We start from the raw sequence: 19,659 nt of genomic DNA on the forward strand, positions 1-19,659 counted from the left end.
GAAGAGGATAATATGACTCACCACGACGTGGCACCCAAAAATCTACCCTATAAATAGAACTCTTGGGGTGTCGGGTTTAGGTGCCCCATTCTTCTCTCTCTCGTGTCGAAACTCTAAGGTTAAGCTCCCGAGACCCTCCCGAAGCCCCAGTTTTCGCGTTCAAGTTCCGAAAGAAGGTTTTGTGTTCCCGAGATTCCCGAGAATCCCAAGAAAATCGACTTTCACAAGCCGAATTTCTGCTTGATTTTTCATCTCACTCTCTTCAATCAACCAAGTAAGTTCATACCCCCTTTTATACACTTTCAAATACTTTATAATGTACTTTTAATACATTTTGGGGGAGAATACAAGTAAACACACGGTTGATCCTGAGTGAAAACATGAAAACTCTTTTATACTTTGCATGCATTAGATTTATACAAGATACATAGTATTCCAATGTATCCATCATTTTAAACCATTTTATGCATCCAAAGAACTTATGATTTATGCTTTGTCAAACATTGTGAAAAAGGATAAACTTTGCATACACAACTATTACTTTAATACAGACTTAGTTGAGAATCCATGAGACGTTTTCATCTTCAAATGCTACCTTTTTGTTAAAATGTACTACCTCAAGTCCTGTCCATTATAATCAGAGTATCCCGTTTAGAGAGCGTGTCAAATGTGTATAGATCTATACGGGAAGTCATGATCCCGCGCCTTGACTGTTAGCTACAGTCCTTTGGGTGACAGTTTGACATAACGTTTTGACGCCTGAAGACCGCCGCCACATGCATATTATGTTTAGTATGGTTATAAAAACTCACTGGATATACAATTATTATAGTATCCTGATTTATGAATGAGTAGCTATTAAACCTATTCTTCATCTAACAAGTACGATCTTCTTATAGTTTTATTATATGAAACTATGCCTCAATCTGTTAAAGCATGTCAGTTACTTTCGATTTTCGGTCTTGGACATGAGACTGCCTGTTACTTTAGGGAAATAAGGAATTTTCCTGTATCCAGAACAATCAACTAATAGGAAAATAAGGGATTTTCCTGATTCAACTATCTACAACTACAACACGAATATTCATACGCATTTCATACTTTTATAAGAAAATAAGGGATTTTCTTGGAAAATGCACGAACTTTGGAATGGCATACATTTTCTCAAAATCACTTATGAACTCACCAACTTAATTTTTGACGCTTTTTCTTTGAAATAACTTGTATTCTCAGGGAACCGCTAAGCAGGTTTGGAAATAAACTTTTGGGGATTAACGCGCTAGCGTTAATTACTTCTTTTGAAAGATGGTTATGTATTTACCTTTTGAACATGTAACAAATACAATTATGTAAACATTTTGAAACCTTTAAATATATGGTGGTGTGTACTTTCCTTACTATGAACTGTTATGATACTGAATATGACGTCCTCCGCCCCCGAACGTTTCCGCCGTTCCGGTTTGGGGGTGTGACAGAACTAAAGTTTGCTAAAGTGACTTTACATGTTCCAAAACTTAAGGGCAAGTTTTGTAACTTTACAAAACTTTTCATTTCATAACTTATGAGTTAATGGTTTATTAAAATGAGAGACTTGTAACGTCCCAAAAACACGTCCCAAAAATTTCGTTTATTTTATTATAAAAACTCATATCCAACGAAAGTGAAAATAGAAAATCATGTCTCATGTATCTCAAACGTCATAAGAAATCAACTAAAATAAACATGTTCTAAAATATCATAGTGAAAATCCCAGGCTAATGACTGTGGTGTGTGCCATTCGATCATCCCGAGCTCTTCCCCTTGCTATCGGAAGTACATAAAACCAAAATTGAAACTGACATCGGCTTACCCGACATCCGACTGCATCGGGCATCAGGATCACCCCGGCATCGGGGTTGCCCCGGCACATACACAGCATGGCATATATCATAAACACATCAAAATCACATAATCTGTAACGGGCCTAAGGCCGGAACACAAAACTCATAACATACAACATGCATGAATCACAAAGACATCAAGCATACAGAACTACTTCTCGGGACCGCCACGACATCGAACCGTAGTCCGGAACATACAAGTTGCATTCGGCTAACCCCGACATTGGACTTACCCCGACATACTATAATTACTTAAACGGGGAGGCATTGTGGCCTTAGACCCGTTCTTACTGGAAGAGGACTCACCTCTCAAACTGGATGCTGAACTCACGAATGAGTAATCTCTGCTTGATGCTCCCACGACTCCCGGGGTGACTCTATTCAATAAAACTTAGTGAGAACACTGAGGATACCACTAAGGGTAAATTGACCAAATTACCCTTTCTCATACTTTGGACTAACTTCAAGGCCCAAATCCAACTAATCCTTCTAAGTCCACCGTTGGCCCACTAAAGGCCCAGTTTTCTAAATTGGGCCTAACTCCTCACATGGGCCCACAAAAGCCCAAACATGCCCTTGGTCTAAAATCTGACTTCTGATGGCCTTACCGAGGCCCAAAAATTGACAAGCCCAACAATTGGCCCAACTCGAGGCCCAAAAATACAAAGGGCCAATTCTGATGATTACGCGGGGCGTACACATCTGTACGCAGCACGTACCTGCTGTATAGCTTGTATGATGCACGTACTGGCTAGTAGGCCCAGCGTACTACCCTATTAAGCTCCTTTCCACATTAAGCTCCTAATACTCAAACCCATAAGCTAAAACTACAGATCCAAGTCCCTTTCATCATTCTAATCCACAAAGTTGGTCACTTGGTGGCTTGCAACCCACCAAATGCTCCCAAACATGGAATAAATACAACTAACTCCATAAAGATGGCTAGATCTCATGCATGGTCTCATAATGGCCTCAAAGCTTGCAACTTTATAGCTAAAGGAACTCATTGAGTCTCAAGGGTGGCAACCCTAAGCTCAAATTCGAAGTTGCATGATCAAGATCCAATGTTGGGACCTAAAGAGGTCCAAATCTTCCAAAACTCTAGATCTAGACTTTGAGGAAGAAAGTTAAGAGCTTTATACCTCCTCTAGATGTCAAATGATGAGCTTAATCCAGATCCTTGAGCTTCAAGGTACTCAAGGGCTTCTTTTCCAACCTTTCCTTATCTTTTTCCAAGCTTTCCTTCACCAAAATAAGCTCACAAAGGTCAAACACGCACAACATTGGAGTATGGGGCGATTTAGGGTTACTCTGAGGGTGAGGGGGCTGATAGGAAGCCAGAGATGAGGCTATAATGGGGTATTTATATGACTTAAACCCTAAAGATTAGGGTTTTCCATCTACTCACGTATGTTGCGCGTACACCTGGTACGCTGCGCGTACGTGTGCGCATCCCCCGAATCCAAAGCGTACCACTACGCCTCGCGTACACCCAGGCTACGCCCAGCGTACGTCTTATAAGCGGCCCAAATCTTTTGCCCAATTGCTTAAGTCCAATCCAATAGTCCTTTTATATATACTTGGTCCAACCATAAATCAAGAAGAATCAAATAATCAATACATTAAAAGTCGATCGTTACAATTCACCTCCACTTGAATTAGACTTCATCCTCGAAGTCTACTGCTGCTGCTGCTTCTGGAAATTACTCCGGGTAGTGCTCCCTCATCTCCTCCTCGGACTCCCTTGTCCACTCAGAACCCTTTCTGTGCTACCACTGAACCTTCACTAAATTGAATTTCTTATTCCTCAGTTCCTTTGACTTGGGATCCAGGATCGCCACTGGCTTCTCAATGTAAATCAGGCTGCTGTCAACCTGAATATCCTCAAGGGGTACAACTGCCGCCTCATCCACCAAGCACTTTCACAACTGAGAATCATGGAACGTGCTGTGAATCTGACTGAGCTATGCTGGAAGGTATAACCGATAAGCAACCCGGCCCACTCGAACCTTAAACGAACCAATGAATCTGGGGCCCATCTTGCCTCGCTTCCAAAATCTGATGACACCCTTCCAGGGCGACACTTTCAGGAGGACCATATCACCCACCTGGAACTCCAAGTCCGAACACCTCCTGTCGGCGTAACTCTTCTGCCGACTCCGAGCAGTCTGGAGCCTGCTACGGACCTGTTGTATCAATTTCGTGGTCTTGAGTACTACCTCCGTACTCCCCATGCCCCTCTGACCGACCTCACCCCAACATATTGGGGTCCTACACTTCCTCCCGTATAAAATTTCGAAGGGAGGCCGGTCTATACTGGAGTGATAACTGTTGTTATGCAAAAATTCCGCTAACGGAAGGTACATATCCCAACTGCCACCAAAATCTATGACACATGCCCAGAGCATGGCCTCGGGATTCTGAATCGTCCTCTCGTTCTGCCCATCTATCTGAGGGTGGAAAGCGGTGCTAAAATGGAGATGAGTACACATCTCATCATGAAACCGCTTCCAAAACCTGGAAGTGAACCGGACGTCTCGGTCTGACACCACCAAGACAGGCACTCCATGACATGTCACTACCTCTCGTACATAAATTTCAGCCAACTTCTCAGCCGAAATACTCTCTTGGATCGATATAAAATGGTCACTCTTGGTCAGACAATCCACGATAGCCCATATAGAATCAACCCCACATGCGGTCCTGGGAATCTTAGTAATGAAATCCATGGTGATGTCTTCCTATTTCCACACGGGAATATCTAATGGCTGCATCTTGTCGTGGGGCCTCTGATGCTCTGCCTTGACCTTCCTGCAGGTCAAGTATCGCTCCACATACCAAGCTACGTCCCGCTTCATGCAGGGCCACCAGTAATCGGGTCGGAGATCTCTGTACATCTTCGTCGCCCCTGGATGGATGGAGAACCGAGACTTGTGGGCCTCATCCATCAACACCTGTCGTACTTCGCCCTAGTACGATACCCACACCCTCCCATGCAGGGTCAATAATCCTCGGCTATCATAATCAAATGAAGCTACTCGGCCCACGATCCTCTCGCACTTCTGACGTTCCTCATTCAGGCCCTCAACCTGTGCCTCCCTAACCTGCTCCAGCAATGGAGTCATCACTGTCATCCTCAGACATATGTCCCAAATCGGAGCCGCCACCGCTTTGTGGCTCAGGGCGTCAGCCACTACGTTGGCCTTGCTAGGGTGGTAAAGGATCACACAATCGTAATCCTTAACCACATCTAACCACCGACGCTGCCTCATATTCAGATTCAGCTAATCCATGAGGTACCTTAAACTCTTATGGTCTGTGTACATAGTACACCGGACCCCGTAGAGGTAATGCCGCCAAATATTGAAGGAGAAAACCACTGACCCCAGCTCCAGATCATGCGTCGGATAGTTAGCCTCATGAGGCTTCAATTGCCTCAAAGCATAAGCTATTATATGACCTCGCTGCATTAATACTGCTCCCAGCCCTATGATCGAAGCATCACAGTAGACTAAAAACCATCTACCCCCTCTGGCAGAGTGAGAATTGGCGCCTCGCACAGTAGCTGCCTGAGCATCTCAAAGGTTGTCTGCTGTTCAGGACCCCAGCTGAACATCACCGACTTCTTGGTCAGTCGGGTCAACGGAACTGCTATCTTAGAGAAGTCCTGAATAAATATTTTGTAATACCCTGTCAAACCCAGGAAGCTCCGAATCTCGGATGGAGACCTCGAGACTTCCCACTGCATCACATCCTCTATCTTGGCCGGATCAACTAGTATACCCTTCTGGTTGACGAGGTGTACCAGAAACTGCACCTCGCGTAACCAGAACTCGCTCTGGGAGAACGTTGTGAAAAGTCTCTCCCTCCTCAATGTTTTTAGCACCTCCCTCAGGTGATCCTCATGTTGCTCCTGAGTCTTAGAATACACACAGATGTCGTCGATGAATACTATCACAGACTGGTCTAGCATCGGCATGCACACGCGGTTCATGAGGTCCATGAATGCGGCTAAAGTATTAGTGAGCCCAAACGGCATCACCACAAACTCATAATGACCACAGCGGGTTCTAAAAGCGATCTTCTGCACATCCTCATATCTGAACCACATCTGGTGATACCCAGACCATAGATCGATCTTGGAAAACCAAGATGCTCCCTGAAGTTGGTCAAATAAATCATCTATCCTCGGGAGTGGGTAACTGTTCTTCACCGTTACCTTATTCAGCTCCCGGTAATCTATACACATGCGATGTGACCCGTCCTTCTTCTTCACAAACAAGATCGAGGCTCCCCATGGTGAACTACTCGGCCTGATAAAACCTTTGTCTAGCAGCTCCTGCATCTGCGTAGACAACTCCTGCATCTCCGGAGGAGCCAACCGATATGGTACCTTGGCTATCGGAGCCGCACCAGGGACCAGGTCGATCCAGAACTCAACCTGCCTCTCTGGAGGTATACCAGGCAAATCCTTGGGGAATACGTCCGGATACTCTTGTACAATCGGCACATCATCGACTTTTGTCTTACCCTTTTCTCGGGCATCCATGATATACGCAACATATCCCTTACAACCCTGCTGAATGTGGCGTCTCGCTCTCGCTGCAGAACAGAAAACTGGTCCGCACTGTGGCCTCTCGCCCTGAATCGCTAAATATCCCCCGTTGGGAGTGCGAACTCTAACACACTGCTGCTCACAATCTATCATTGCCCCATTGGGGCTCAACCAGTCCATACCTACTATAACCATATTCCCTCACAAAGGAATAGGAACCAAATCCACTGGGGAAAATGACTCTTTAGGGTAATTAACTTTTGCGTTTGTACTCATTTGGTCCCTTTCCTTCTTTTTGTATTCAATATACCATCGAACTTGTTGTTTGTGTTCACCATAACCCTTTTGACCAACTTTTGACCTATGATAGCCGGTCAAAGGGTTATGGTGAACACAAACAACAAGTTCGATGTTATATTGAGTACAAAAAAAAAAGGAAAGGGACCAAATGAGAACAAATGTAACAGTTGGTTACCCTCCTGATTCATTTTCCCTTTACTCATTTACAGTAAATCCCACATCATCTTCTACTGATATTAATGACTTTATGAGATTCATTCTTGCTTCTCTTCAAAACATAACCCACGAAAAAACACTATTCATACATGTACAACTTTGTAATGCACTTGAATATTTATTAGGGGAATCTTGACTAAATAGGCGCATTTTGTCACACCCCTAAACCAGAACGGCGGAAACGTTCGGGGGTGGAGGACGTCATATTCAATATCATAACAGTTCATAGAAAGGAAAGTACACACCACCATATATATATATATATATATATATATATATATATATATATATATATATATATATATATATAAGGTTTTAAAATGTTTACATAATTGTATTCGTTACATGTTCAAAAACTAAATACATAAGCATCTTTCAAAAGAAGTAATTAACGCCAGCGCGTTAATCCCCAAAAGTTGATTCCAAACCTGCTTAGCGGTTCCCTGAGAATACAAGTTATTTCAAGAAAAGGTGTCAACAATTAAGTTGGTGAGTTCATAAGCGGTTTTGAGAAAATGTATGCCATTCCAAAGTTCGTGCGTTTTTCAAGAAAATCCCTTATTTTCCTATAAAAGTATAAAATGCGTTTGAATATTCGTATTGTAAATTGTAGATAGTCAAAACAGGAAAATCCCTTATTTTCCTATCATTTGTTTGTTTTGAATACTGGAAAATCCCATATTTTCCTAGAGTAATAGGCAGTCTCTAATGTCCAAGACCGAAAATCGCAAGCAACCGACATGCTTAATAGAGGTATAGTTTCATACAATGAAACTATGAGAAGATAGTGCTTGTTAGGTGAAGAATAGTTTTAATAGCTACTCATTCATAAATCCGGATACTATAATAGTCGTCTATCCAGTGAGTTTCTGTAACCATACTAAACATAATATACCTGTGGTGACGTTCTTCAGGCGTCGTAGCGTTATGACAAACTGTCACCCAAAAGACTGTAGCTAATAGTCAGGGCGTGGGATCATGACTTCCCGTATAGATCTATACACATTTTGACACGTTCTCCGAACAGGAGAATCTGGTTATAGACAGGACTTGTAGCGGTACCTTTTAGAAAAAAGGTAGTATTTGAAGATGTAAACGTCTCACGGATTCTCAACTAAATATGTTTTAAAGTAGTAGTTTTGTATGCAAAGTTTATCCTTTTTCACAATGTTTGACAAAACATAAATTATAAGTTATTTGAATGCATAAAATGGTTTACAATGATGGATACTTTGGAAATACTATGTACTTTGTATAAATCTACTGCATGCAAAGTATAACAAGTGTTTTCATATAGTATTTATGAATCACATATGATTCATTTGATAAAAATGAGTAAAGTGAAACTTTATGTAACACACAATAATAACCGTGTATTTACTTGTATTCTCCCCCGAAATGTATTAAAAGTACATTATAAAGTATTTGAAAGTGTATAAAAGGGGGTATGAACTCACTTGGTAGATTGAAGAGAGTGAGATGAAAATCGAGTAGAACTTCGGCTTGTGAAAGTCAAATTTCTCGGGATTCTCGGGAATCTCGGGAAGTATCGGGAGCATAAAACCTTCCTTCGGAACTTGAACGTGAAAACCGGGGCTTCGGGATATTTCTTGCACGTAAATCGAGGTAAAATGGGAGAGAGAGAAGAGAAAATAGCAACCCTAAACGGTTGGCCCTTCAAATCTATTTATAGGGCAAATTTGGCCCTTGCCACGTCGTGGCACCTTTTTCCACGTCGTGGGCTTGATCGTCATTGCATACATCATTGAAAGTGGCGTCTGGTGGACTCCAGGAGGTGTCAGAAGACTTGCCACGTCATGGCACTGCTTGCCACGTCGTGTTATCTGACAGTTTTGGGGTTTCGCGCCCTGAACTTCAGAAATTCATAACTTTCGCATACGAACTCCGTTTTCGACGTTCTTTATATCGTCGCGAAGGTGAGATTATGATCTAAAACTATCATTTAGACTCCGTTGGCTAATTTTGAGTTTATTTTTATTATATTATAAATATATTACTTATATATTATTTTTAGTAGGTCGGGACAGGAAACTCCGTTCGAAATTCATAACTCCTTCATCTGAACTCCGTTTTCGTCTGTCTTTTTATCGTTGGACTACTATCGATGAGATCTTCGATTCTCATTTAGATTTTTTCGGCTAAACATCACTCGATCTCATATTCGAGGATTCGGGCTGCATACCGCTAAGTCGAAACTTCGGAAAATCATAACTTCCTCATACGAAGTCAGATTTGGGTGTTCTTTTTATGCACGCTCTTGGTTTAACGAACTCTTCAAATTTCATTTAGATTACTAAGGCTAGATATCTCTCTATCTTAAATTCGTATTTTACGTCATTCGGTGTCGTGCCGGTTCTGTCGCGAAACTTCGTCAGGTCATAACTTCTTCGTTATAACTCGGATTTCGGTGTTCTTTATATCTTTGGAAACCACGTTACGATATATACCATTTGCTATATCCCAATTATTGTTTTGTAAAAGTTAAATTTTGACCCTAATTTTGCCGATGTTACACATTTCATGACTACATTTACATTTCCAATCAAATGATTTATCGTATCATGGATTCTAGACAAGTCTACAAATGAGTGGAATCACAAGTGCTGTGATTTTTGAGTTTACTTAGCTTTAAGATCGAATTCATGGGATGAGATACAACATCAATATGTACAATATCATGCTGCTTTTGTAGACACATCATTGTAATATACCTTGAGGTAAACGTTTATGCTAATAAATATACCTCTCATACACAATCATATCCTTTTGAAGAGAGGTGTTGACAGCTAATCACTGTAAGCATAACATAGACCATGTTTTAACGAAATTAAAGTTGCAAAATTATCAGCATAAACGTTACAACAAAATTATCAGCTTAAACGTTTACCTCAAGGTATATTATAATGATGTGTCTACAAAAGGAGCATGATATTGTACATATTGATGTTGTATCTCATCTCATGAATTCGATCTTAAAGCTAAGTAAACTCAAAAATCACAACACTTGTGATTCCACTCATTTGTAGACTTGTCTAGAATCCATGATACGATAAATCATTTGATTGGAAATGTAAATGTAGTCATGAAATGCACCTGCTTAGTCAAGATTCCCCTAATAAATATTCAAGTGCATTACAAAGTTGTACATATATGAATAGTGTTCTTTCGTGGGTTATGTTTTGAAGAGAAGCAAGAATGAATCTCATAAAGTCATTAATATTAGCAGAAGATGACGTGGGATTTGTTGTAAATGAGTAAAGGGAAAATAAATCAGGAGGGTAACCAACTGTTGCATTTGTTCTCATTTGGTCCCTTTTTTGTACTCAATATACCATCGAACTTGTTGTTTGTGTTCACCATAAGGCTATCACAGGTCAAAATCTGGTCAAAAAGGTTATGATGAACACAAACAACAAGTTTGATGGTATATTGAATACCCAAAAAAAGGACCAAATGAGTACAAATGTAAAGTTTATTACCCTCAAGAGTCATTTTCCCAATCCACTGAGAACCGCTCGCCATGCAACCACAGTGAACATCCTCTATGAACTCTCATGACCCTAACGGTCCTGTCATCAGCTATCTCAACGGCAAGTGGGCAATCCAACTCCCCTAGAGCTTTGCTAAACCGCTTGCTGAGTGCGAGCGACATAAACGATCGGGTGGCCCCGGAATCGAACAATACCATGGCTGAAATGTCGTTCACTAGGAACGACCCTATACACAAACACATAAACATGAGCAATAAACAATATCAAATACATAAACAAGAAAGGATACATACCCGTCACCACGTCAGGAGTTGCTCGTGCCTCCTCTGCAGTAAGATGAAAACCCCTACTTCACACCGTAGGCGCCTCAGCCCAGCCCTAACAACCATCTATAATCCTCAAGGTGGCAGGATTAGGTGCTACTACCTTCCCTGCCACTGCTAAGCTTGGGCACTGGGACAGCTTGTTTCCCCTCTGATTGCACTGAAAGCAAATCAGGTCTAATGATGGTGTGGTGGTGGTAGTAGCGGTGCAGTCTCGGCTCATATGACCAGTTCGGCCGCAATTGTAGCAACCCGAACTCCCCGCCTTGAACGCCCCCTCGTGCATCCTGCCGCATTTGCCACTACGACCGTGGCTCTGTTGGCTCCAAGACCTATGATCTGATACCTTGGGCTTCTTACCCGACCCTCCTGACTAAACCCCCTCGGGTTTCCTCTTCCTTTCCATCTCCAAGTCCAACTCTCTCTCTCGAACCCTATCAATCATGTCCTCCAGCGTCTTGTAGCTGGAGCGGCTCACAAACTGTCTTATATCACTCCTCAGCATATCATGGTAACGGGCCTTTTTTCATCTCCTCGTCCGCCACATACTGCGGAACGAGAAGGACCCTCTCCCTAAACTTGGCGTTGATCTCCGTTACAGTCTCTGTCGTCTGCTGGAGGTCCTGGAACTCCCTAGCAAGATGTTTCACCTCAATGAAAGGTGCGAACTCGGCCCTGAACCTGATCGTGAAATCACCTCAGGTCATCGCATCCAAAAGTGTATCATCTCCGATGGCTCTCCCTACCTCCTCCCATCAGTCTCGTGCCCTGTCCTTCAGAAGACATGATGCTAATTTGACCTTGTCCCCCTCGGGACATCTGTTGGTGCGGAACGCGTTGGCGACATCAACCAACCATCTGGTACTAGCAATAGGGTTTCGGGGCCCATGGTAATCAGGAGCTCCACAAGCTCTGAACTCCCTGAAGGTGAGCGTGCGCGACCCCGTCATGGCCACCACCTCTGTGCGGAATGCACCCAATCTCTCATCCATAAGCTCTAGGATACCCTCCTTGATCGAACTGAAGATCACAGGAGTCTACTCGAGTATAATGTGAGTGATCTCTGAGGAGAGAAACTCCCTGGTCTTCTCATCTTGGTGCTCGGCTCTCGTGCCTGCACCTGATCCCTCTCTGACGCCTGAACTGCCGACTGCTGGTCTAAGGTGTAAAACCACCATTCTGAAAACACAACACAACATTATCAGCATATTTAACATAACTCAAGGGATCTCATACACTACAAGTTCCCTGGTCTTATCTCAAACTTCATTGATTTGAGTACGGATCCTCTGCTTTCAGTAGTACGGGCCCATACTATCTTCCACATCTATCTATACATTTCCTCAAGGACTGCCTCGCTCCACCAAGTCCCTTCTACTACCACTGCTGATCTCATACTAGATTCTTCCTAGGCTTGCCCTAGGGTAACCACCAAACCACTTTCCGCTGTCAGTTGCATAAGAAGTCACTGCTACCTCCCCCTAACTAGCTTGTGAATACTATTACATATCACTAAGACTAGATAATTCTTCGAATGATAGATCCTACCCTACAACGGTTGGACTCAAATGAGAGTTGTGCAATAGAGCTAGACCTAACCTTCTAAAATTATTCAATCCTAGCAATATGCATTGTAACGTATTCATTCACTAGTTAGTAAAAGATAACTAAGACTCCTAGAAGCACAAAGCAAGCAACATTCGAGCATCAAGTTCACATAATCAAATATCTACTACTTTGGCTATCAAACTAACTAATCTGGGATAGCATGCAATTCTCATAAAGCTGAGCACATATAATAGGCACATAAGGCATCATTCATAGATCCTTAGCCCTAATCTAGCATGTTGTGATACACTAACTGATAATCATAACCTGTATGTGTAATTTGGGAGTACTTACTTGAGCTCGGCTGATTGCATGCACCGCACCCTTCTTGAAGTTCTTTTCTATTTTCAAAATCCTTTTTGTAAAAAAAATTGCTTTTTCTTTTGAAAATTCTTATACCATTTCCTTAGTTTGATTTCAGACGCACCCGAAAATGTGCCCGAATCCCTCAAACCAAGGCTCTGATACCAACTTGTAACATCCCAAAAACACGTCCCAAAAATTTCGTTTATTTTATTATAAAAACTCATATCAAACCAAATTGAAAATAGAAAATCATGTCTCATGTATCTCAAACATCATAATAAATCCACTAAAATAAACATGTTCTAAAATATCAGAGTTAAAATCCTAGGCTAATGACTGTGGTGTGTGCCATGCGATCATCCCGAGCTCTTCCCCTTGCTATCAGAAGTACCTGAAACCAAAACTAAATCTGTAAGCACGAAGCTTAGTGAGTGTCCCCAATCTACCACATACCATACACAAAGCATAAACCAAATAATATAACACTGTGACTACTCCCATCTGCATCGGGACGAATCCGTAATCGGCTTACCCGACATCGGACTCCTGCCCGGCATTAGGATCACCCCGGCATCCGACCGGATCGGGCATCGGGCTCACCCCCGCATCGGGCTTGCCCCGGCATCGGGATTAACCTAAAACTTACACAACATGGCATATATCCTAAACACATATCAAAATCACATAATCTGCATTGGGCCTAAGCCCGAAACACAAAACACATAACATACAACATGCATGAATCACAAAGACATCAAGCATACAGAACTACTTCTCGGGACCACCCCGACATCGGACCACAGTTCGGAACATATAAGTTGCATCGGGCTAACCCCGACATACTATAATTACTTAAAAGATTCGACATTGTGGCCTTATACCCATTCCTACAGGAAGAGGACTCACCTCTCAAACTGGATGCTGAACTCGCGAATGAGTAATCTCTGCTTGATGCTCCTACGACTCCCGGGCCGACTCTATTCATTAAAACTTGGTGAGAACATTGTGGATACCACTAAGGGTAAATTGAACCAATTACCCTTTCTCATACTTTGGACTACCTTCAAGGCCCAAATCCAACTTATCCTTCTAAGTCCACCATTGGCCTACTAATGGCCCAATTTTTTAAATTGGGCCTAACTCCTCATATAGGCCCACAAAAGCCCAAGCATGCCCTTGGTCCAAAATCTAACTTCTGATGGCCTTACTGAGGCCCAAAAATTGACAAGCCCAACAATTGGCCCAACCCGAGGGCCAAAAATACAAAAGGCCCAATTCTGATGATTACGCGAGGCATACACATCTGTACGCAGCGCGTACCTACTGCATAGCTTGTACGCTGCGCGTACTGGCTAGTACGCCCAACGTACTACCCTGTTAAGCTCCTTTCCACATTAAGCTCTTAATACTCGAACCCATAAGCTACAACTACAGATCCAAGTCCCTTTCATCATTCTAATCCATAAAGTTGGTCACTTGGTGGCTTGCAACCCACCAAATGCTCCCAAACATGGAATAATTACAACTAACTCCATAAAGATGGCTAGATCTCATGCATGTTCTCATAATGGCCTCAAAGCTTGCAACTTTACAACTAAAGGAACTCATTGAGTCTCAAGGGTGGAAACCCTAAGCTCAAATTTGAATTTGCATGATCAAGATCCAATCATGGTACCTAAAGAGGTCCAAATCTTCCAAAACTCTAGATCTAGACTTTAAGGAAGAAAGTTAAGAGCTTTATACCTCCTTTAGATGCCAAATGATGAGCTTAATACAGATCCGTGAGCTTCAAGGTACTCAAGGGCTTGTTTTTCAACCTCTCATTCTCTTCTTCCAAGCTTTCCTTCACCAAAATAAGCTCACAAAGGTCAAACACACACAACAATGGAGTATGGGGCGATTTAGGGTTTCTCTGATGGTGAGGGGACTGATAGGAAGCCATGGGTGAGGCTATAATGGGGTATTTATATGACTTAAACCCTAAATATTAGGGTTTTCTATCTGCTCACGTACGCTGCGCGTACATGTGCGCGTCCCCAGAATCCAAAGAGGACCACTACGCCCCGCGTACACCCAGGCTACGCCCAGTGTACGTCTTATGGGCGGCCCAAATCTTTTTCCCAATTGCTTAAGTCCAATCCAATAGTCCTTTTATCTATACTTGGCCCAGCCATAAATTAGAAGAATCAAATAATCCTTACCTCGAAAGTCGATCGTTACAAGACTTTTCATTTTATGTAACCTATGTGTTTCTTTAATGGACTTTAAAAGAGTGACTTTTGGTAATCCATAACTTGAGGACAAATTATGGATTCCATTAAAACACATAATTGATCAAGAATTAATCACTAACCAATTTAGCAAATAATTCCTATGATCTAACAATAACTCGTAAGAACATGAACATTCATATCAAATTTTCAAGAATCATATGAACACATATAAACTTGGAAATTTTATATTAGCCATTGTAAATGGATTAGCATAACCATTACACCAACTAAAACAAGTTTTAAAACACCAAAAAACAGTTTAGGGTAATGTTTCTAGTCCATTTCCAGCAACAAAAGTCGAAAAACTGCAAACTGGAAGCCAAAATCGTCGAGTTCTCTAAGGAACAAGTTGAGTTCATGTTTTAACTCATGAACTCGGCAAGTTTTTGGCCAGAAATCGTCGAGTTTTGCATTCTGGGCAGTTTTTGGTTTTTGAAAAAACAAGTTTGCATCAAGTATCAAATAAAATACAAATTATGTTGTTGTTAACAGGAAATATGTGAAAGTAGGTTTCTATTTTATACATTTAACTTTTGTGCATGATAATATAACTTTTTAGAACCAATTTCAATAATAAGAAAATATGTCATAATAAACTTGAAAACAAAATATTAACTATTTCATTATTCAGGATTGCTTATATAGAGAGTTGATAGTATCTAAGATAACTTGGATGTACCGAATAAATAACTAAGGTTGATTAGCCTCACGAATTATTCCCTTATTGGATGTTCATTCTTCTACCAAAACAAGTCAAAATACCAAATATCTACATTAATTAATATTAGTGTTTTAGTTTACTTTATACAACTTAAATCACATACATAAATCAACAGTATAAAAACCAGCAACTTTAGTTTTCTCCACTTTGATCAAGCCACATTTGTGGAAAGTTTTTTTCTTACTTTTTTTGAAAACACACACTCACACACAAAAATGAAAAACGCAAAATGTAATAGGAAGTTAAAACTTAAAAGAAAGAACATGGTGGAGGGATGAATGATTGTAAAGATGGAAAAGAGTAACAAAATGAGATGTCGATATATATATATATATATATATATATATATATATATATATATATATATATATATATATATATATATACATATACATATAGGGAAAATACCACTAATAGACAAAAAAATGAGGGTAAATTTATAAATTTAGCCACAAAAAACGTTTTTTCCATATATAGACACGCATTCCGCAAAGGACCCTCCGCGGAATGACGTCATCTCCACATAGTGGTTGAAAATATGATTTTTTTAGCCTTTATAATAGTGCTCCGCGTATGCTCTCTGCGGATACAATAAAAGCTCCGCAGAGAGAGTTGTTTGGATCTCATAAATTCCTTCGCGGAGAGAGTAATGCTTCCACGGAATGGGTGGTTGGAACGGCATTTTGAAGGGTTTTTTGAAACAAAAGTTTCTTTTTCATATGTTAGTTCCATTTTGGTCGATATATCAGTTCGTTTTCATTTGATTTTCAAAAACAAATATAAGTTTTGTTATTCTATGTACTAGGGGGTTTTGGCAGGTAAGTAATGGGATTAACACCTACGTTAGACCAAAGTTAAACAACTTGGGTTTACTGCTTCCGCCAAATTTTGATTATCGAATATTGTTTGATTTGGTCAAAAGTAAGGCTAATGTGTTCAATAGTAACATATCATTGTCATTTCAACACCCGGTTCATGGGTATGTGATGAATATTTTAGATGAAGCAGATGTTCATCAACTCAGATATGTAATTTCTGAAATGAAGGAGATTGTGCATTTGTATTTAGAGGTGTTTCAGGGATTAGTCAAACAGACAGAAGTTGTTGAGAAAGGTGTAGCATACAATGTTGAAAACATTATATCTGATAATGTTGAAGAGTGTCCAGAAGAAGAAACTGTGGCACTGAATACGGTTGATGAAATTTTTTATATGAGTTTGGAAGACTAACTAACAAAACTTTCTCAGACGGTGAAGAATCAAATTAAGGATGGTCAGAAGATGAGTTCACACACGGGAAAAAAGCTTTAGACATATTTTACGGTATGCCTCCCATACCTGATTGTCCTGATCCTATTGTTGAACCCGGACCATTTCACAGTTTAGGTCCAAATGATGATATGTTTGTTCATCAAACATATGATAACAAACAACAACTAATTTTTGCTTTGAGTCTTAAAGCAACTAGAGAAAAGTTTCAGTTTAAGACCGAACCGTCTAATAAAAATCGTTATGAGGTATATTGTGAAATTGAGAACTGTAGTTGGCGTTTATATGCAAAACGCCTTGATCCCATTGATGAATTTGAAATCAGGACTTTCAACAACGTGCACACATGTTCGTCATTACAGATACACCCTAATCATAAGCATGCTAATAAAAAGTGATGGGTACTATATTGCATGAGATTATGGGAAAAACTCGTTCCAAGGTTTGGAGGCCTAATGCAATATCAATGGATTTGAATGCTTTGCTGGAAGTCAATGTAGATTACAAACAAGCTTGGCGTGTAAAACAATATGCTATGGAACTGTTGTTGGGATCCTCTGAAGAATTTTTTTCCAAACTTCCTATTTATTTTCACAATTTGAAGAGGCATAATCCCGGTACAGTGGCGTATATTCAAACAGATTCTGAAGATTATTTCGAGTGTTGTTTTTATGCCATTCGGAGCACGGTAAATACAAAAAACTTTTTGTTATTTAATATATAATTTTTTTAAACAAATTATAGATTGTTTATGTGTTCCATTTTGATATATTGCAGATACGAGCGTTCAAAAGTTTTTGTCGTAAAGTTATAATTATGGATGGTGCCCATTTGATGGGTGATTTTAAGGGAACCATATTGCATGCAGTAGCTATGGATGGGAACAACCAGATATTACCCCTTGCGCACGGAATATGCTAAAAAGAGAGTGGTCTTACTTGGACATCGTTTCTTGAAAAGTTGTATGAAAGTGTTGGTGATTGTCAAGAATTGACTTTTGTAACTGATAGGGCCGATGCAATTCGGGTTAGTATTGAAAATGTTTTTCCACATGCTCATCATGGCTTGTGTGCTTTTCATCTACTAGGAAACATAGTACACAGGTTTAGGAAAAATGATAAAACAAAAGTGTTGTTTTGGAGGCCTGTGAAAGCTTACAAAATAAATGTTTTTGAAGAATTGTGGTATAGATTTAGTTCTACTAGGCCGCAAGTAGAAGCCTATCTAAGTGAAATTCCCCGTGCTAAATGGACTAGAGCATATTTGTTGTCGAAATGTTACGATTACATGACCTCGAACAGTGCAGAGTCCATGAATGCTTTATCTGTAGATGCAAGGAAGATGCCTATAATACCCCTTCTTGAGTTCTTCCGTCGTCTTTCACAGGAATGGTGTAACAAGCGTTGCATCAAAGGAGGTATGAATTTAATTTTGACTTTAATTAGGTTGAATAATTAGTTAATTATATATATCTTCTTTACAGGGAAACGTTCAACAGTGCTAACCGAGTGGGCTGAAAAAGTAGTTAGTGAAAATGAAGAGCGTACGACAGGAGGGTCCGTTTCTGGTGTTTCAGATGCAATTTATGAAGTTCATGATTTCATACATGGTGGCATAGTTGATCTGAGGCAAGAGACTTGTACATGCAAATATTGGGAAGGAACTAGGTTGCCTTGTGGTCATGTCGTAATGGTCTTGAAGCACTTGAAAAAAACTAACTTCGGACATCTGGCTATAGATGCTTACAAAATGGAAACGTACCGAAGTACGTATGGGATCCGGTTTACCCCCTTCCAGAACTGTGTGATTGGGAGATTCCTACTGAGATGATGGTTGTGAAACCCCCGATAATGGATACACGTCAAGCTGGTAGACCGAGAAACAGAAATCGTATCCCGTCACAAGGAGAGGAACCTATAGTAAGAAGGTGTAGTAGATGTGATAGTACAACACATAATGCAGCGACTTGTCTGACATTGGTCCCAAAGAAACAAAAAAAGGCTAGAAAAACTAGTGCGGCATCAGGTAGTAACACAAAAGGGAAAGGGACAAAAGGGACTCAGGAGATGCACGGGACACACTTTTTTTTCTTTGCTTTGGCGATTTTCTTAACTTTTGGTGTGGATTGCAACTAAAGAATTAACATGTTAAATAATTATCAATACATTAATATTTTAAATATATATCAAATTTAAAATATGAGTTTTGTACCAATGTGAACGGAGTCCGCTGATACCATGGAACACCCCTCTTTCGTTGCGGTCTAACAATAGGAGTCATTTCTTTTGTGTGATGTTCACCCACGTCCGATGAATGCTCCACATGCGTAGGTGTAGGCCCAAATTCCCCCTCCAAACCATGAGTACCGATATCATCATAGTCAAAATTTGTATCATGGTAATATGTTTCTTCCTCCTCTTCATTTATCATTTGTTCCTCCTCTTGAAACCCTCTGTCTGGTTGATCTTTTTTCTGTAATACACGGTCTACTTTAGAACTTAAGTCTGGCACAATGCCTAGTAGACGCTTCACTACTGCCTTTGTGCTCGTCTTCTTCTTATCTACTTTATAACTTGTATCAAGATGTTGCGAGGAAGAAGCATTTGTGGCAGATTCAGTCGAAGATGTTTCTATTTCGGACTTGTACATCCTTTTTTGAGCAGGCGAGGCAACATGATGAGGTGGACTATTTTGAAT

The 19,659-nt window shown here is 40.6% G+C and overlaps 1 protein-coding gene across 1 annotated transcript; it reads left to right on the forward strand.

The window, feature by feature from the left end:
- The first annotated feature begins 18,249 nt into the window (after nt 1–18,249).
- On the forward strand, nt 18,250–19,097 carry LOC145030537 (uncharacterized). Its single transcript, XM_078978891.1, has 3 exons — nt 18,250–18,379; nt 18,446–18,590; nt 18,701–19,097. The coding sequence occupies exons 1-3, from the start codon at nt 18,250–18,252 to the stop codon at nt 19,095–19,097; spliced, it is 672 nt and encodes a 223-aa protein (XP_078835017.1).
- Nucleotides 19,098–19,659: the final 562 nt, after the last annotated feature.

Source organism: Lactuca saligna, chromosome 2 (genome assembly GCF_052625555.1).
Source record: "Lactuca saligna cultivar CGN05327 chromosome 2, ASM5262555v1, whole genome shotgun sequence".
Taxonomy (NCBI): Eukaryota; Viridiplantae; Streptophyta; class Magnoliopsida; order Asterales; family Asteraceae; genus Lactuca; species Lactuca saligna.

Excerpts from the sequence above, each read along its gene's own strand:
- LOC145030537 (XM_078978891.1), top strand. The coding sequence starts at position 18,250 with ATGACCTCGAACAGTGCAGAGTCCATGAATGCTTTATCTGTAGATGCA. Across the intron at positions 18,380-18,445 it reads CAAGCGTTGCATCAAAGGAG|GGAAACGTTCAACAGTGCTA; the intron begins GTATGAATTTAA and ends TCTTCTTTACAG. Across the intron at positions 18,591-18,700 it reads GGTGGCATAGTTGATCTGAG|ATGCTTACAAAATGGAAACG; the intron begins GCAAGAGACTTG and ends ATCTGGCTATAG.